At 43.4% G+C, this 3,454-nt stretch overlaps 1 protein-coding gene across 1 annotated transcript; it reads left to right on the forward strand.

The window, feature by feature from the left end:
• Positions 1 to 2,139: 2,139 nt before the first annotated feature.
• LOC131474402 (probable rhodanese domain-containing dual specificity protein phosphatase) lies at positions 2,140 to 2,911 on the forward strand. The gene has a single exon (XM_058652240.1). It carries the CDS (start codon positions 2,187 to 2,189, stop codon positions 2,766 to 2,768), a length of 582 nt encoding a protein of 193 aa, XP_058508223.1. The 5' UTR covers positions 2,140 to 2,186; the 3' UTR covers positions 2,769 to 2,911.
• The last annotated feature ends 543 nt before the right edge of the window (positions 2,912 to 3,454 follow it).

Below are 3,454 nucleotides of genomic sequence, written 5' to 3' on the forward strand. Positions count from 1 at the left end.
ATGAAGGCCTGGTGGAAACAGCTGATGTATCTGCCAAATGACTTAAACGAGATGGGTGTAGTACTGTCCAGGTAAAAAAGTTCTGCTCTCTCTCTTGTTCTCTCACTCTGTCCAGCTTTTTCATTAGTTGATCTCTTAGAATTGAACATATATATTTAAATATCTGTGTATGTGTGTGTGTGTGTGTGTGTCAGAGTGAATAACAGTTGTCGAATGACCTCGAGAGAGGCTGTCAACACATTCCAAACAGTGAGCAGCATCTCAGACAGAGAAGTCAACAGTACAGACAGTGACCATTCTTTTATCATACCTATCCAGACCAAAGGTAAAGGGAGTATTTTTATACATCTATCTCGCTCTCTGTGTGTGTTAGGGTTACACACGTGCAAACACATGTTGTATTTCTTCTGCCTGAAAGCAGTGTGTGAGCCAGAGGAGGTGCTAACTCCCGCTCTCCCCGAAAGAACCTGTGTGGAGCGAGGCTATATCACACCACAGCAAGTGTACAACCTGCTTAATGCAGAGGAGGGCCAGCCCGCCATATATGATCCATACTATATGCTCATCCTGGACTGTCGCAGTGCAGAGAGGTGGGTGCTGCACAGATTTGGAGGTTATAACTGTAGCCTACAGTGAAATACAGTCCATCAAAAGCACAACGTGGCTTTGTATGTAATCAGATTGTGTCTTGTATTTTATTTTATTTCTTTAAATACAGCATTTATTACAGGACTTAGGACAAGAATACATTTCTTTTTATGGTGTTTACTTTATTTGGCAATACATGTCCATGTCCTGAAAGGTTCTATTTAGATTTTTGATGTTGTCAGAACCAACAGCACTTAATACAAACAAACAGGCTACTCCTCTGTATCACTGGGTTCCATGAAGTCAGTTCAATAACTTTTCTATTCTTTTCTATTCAATTCTTTATTCATTGCTTCCTTACAAATACATCACTTGACTTTAAATGGAATTTACATTTGTTTACATGTGTTTACAAAGAGTATCCCCAACTTTGTTATACGTATAACCTTTAGATGGATGCCAGGTGTGTGCATTTTATGACATATAATGAATAAATGTGTGTGCGCGTGTGTGTGTAGGTACAAGGACAGCCATGTGATGACATCGCGGGCTGCTGTGACGGTGATCCACCCTGCGCTGGGCTGTCTAATCAGCTGTATAGAGCTGCAGAAGTACTCTATAATACTGCTCTATGCTGAACAAGGATGCAGCCCAGGTCAGCAGGTCACATACACGTGTACACTCACAAACAGACATGGGCATAAGCAGAACAACACACTTGACCACAGGTGCCAGTCTGTCTGGTCAGTTAGGCCACTGCTGTGGCTCACACTCAAATATTTCAGCAACATTTTAGACTTTTACTGAATTGCCTTGACAACAGTCGGGCAGATTACCATGAAATGTGGTGCAGACATCCATGTCCATCCAACGGTACATTATGATGACATTGATGAACCTTTAGGGGAACACGTGGCAAGCACTGTTGCCTCACAGCAAGAAGGTTGCTCACTGTGTGTGCATGGGTTTTCTCCAGCTTCACCGGTTTCCTCCCACATTTCCAAAAACATGCACACTCACACTTGCCCATAGCTGTGTGTGTGTGAGTGAATGGTTGTCCGCCTCTTTATGTTGGCCCTGCAAATGGACTGGCAACCTGTCCATGGGGAACCCTACCTTTTGCCCTGTGTCAGCTGGGATTGGGTCCAGCAGCCCCGCGACCCTCGTGTGGAGGTTAAAGCAGTAGACGATGAATGGATGTAGCGCCATATCTTAATATGAATTCATAATATACAATGAGAAAACAGTCTGTTATGTCTGGATGAATGGAGACTCACAAGGTCCCTGTTATTCTCATGACATGATGGCACCGCCTGATTGTAAACATAACACATACTGCATCTAAAACAAAATAAAACACAATTGTTTTGAACAAATGACACTCTCATCAGTGCCATTTTAGTTAATCAGTAAATACGTTTTGTACCATTGTGCCTCGCACTAAATTTACCTTACTGTTGAATTGCATTTTGTTGATTTTTTTTTTAACTCTGTTCTGATCTTTGATTGTTTTTGTACATATTTCAGTGGGCAGTGTGAAGGCCAGGGCAGACTCCCCAGACCTCCAGCGCTGTTTCTTTCAGCTCAGTGGTCTGGGAATGGACCCTGTCATCATACTGGGGGGATTCTCGTCTTTCTATACCCTCTACCCTTTCCTGTGCACACCACGAATGGTCCTGCTCGAACATGAGAGGCACACTCTCACCATCTACCCCTCCGAGATCCTGGAAGAGGCTCTCTACCAGGGCTCTGCCACGCAGGCCTCCGACTACCGCATCATCAAGAATTTACAAATCACACATGTGGTCAATGCCACTGCCAACTGCACTGACGCTTTCCCCAACATGTTGTGCTACCTGCGGCTGCGTCTGAGTGATGATGCCCAGCAGGACCTGGTACAGGCACTGCCACTGGCATCCAGGTTCATCAGCACGGCCCTGAAGGCTGAGCCAGCTGGCCGTGTTCTGGTCCACTGCAGTATGGGCAGAAGTCGCAGCTCGGCACTAACACTGGCCTTCCTCATGCAGCACCACCGCTGGACTCTTCTTCATGCCGTGCGCTGGTTGAAGGAGAGGAGGGCATGCACGGCACCCAACGTGAACTTCCTGCGTCAGCTGTTGACCTATGAGGAGCAGCTGTTTGGAAGCAGACTCACGACCCTTGACGACATTCGCAGATGAATGGAGATGAATTTGAATGGATTTGAACATGCACACTGAGAGAAAGTCTGTCATTTTTTTACAATTTACATTCTAAAGAAGTGTAACATAAGCTGAGACTGAGTAAATAGAGGTGGAGTCTGTCCTAGAAGACTCTGACACCAGCCAGTAGTATTTCCCACTAATCCTGCTTTACCGTCAAGTCCACCACTGTGTCTTTTCTGTGCAATGTCCAGTAATCTTGCAGATGTGTACATTAATCAACACTGTATGACTCATCTAACTCACGTTATGACATTTTGTTGATAGTTAATAAAGTGTATTTATTATTTTTTACATTTAAGGTGTTTCTTTTTCCTTTCAATTTATGGGATGATTCAAATACTTTCTAAGTCATGTAATCTACAGTATATGTACAAAGTATTTTTGTTTATAGAGGCCAGAGCCTACTAAACGCTGCTGGTTTCAGGGCCCAAAAAAATCCCAAATACCCAAGGCCCATATGTTCAAGTTTGTAGAGCTATTCCTTTTTGCACTGAATTTCATTAATTCAAGCCTTGAAGTTCATCTGTCCTCTATCTTTAATTAGGGAGGAGCCGATACAATATTCAGTATTGCTATCGGCCCGATAGATAAAAGATAAAAATGTAAAATCTGATACATACTACACTATGCACAGACTGTGAAAGAAAGTAAATATAAATAAG

This window comes from Solea solea, chromosome 15, assembly GCF_958295425.1.
Source record: "Solea solea chromosome 15, fSolSol10.1, whole genome shotgun sequence".
Taxonomy (NCBI): Eukaryota; Metazoa; Chordata; class Actinopteri; order Pleuronectiformes; family Soleidae; genus Solea; species Solea solea.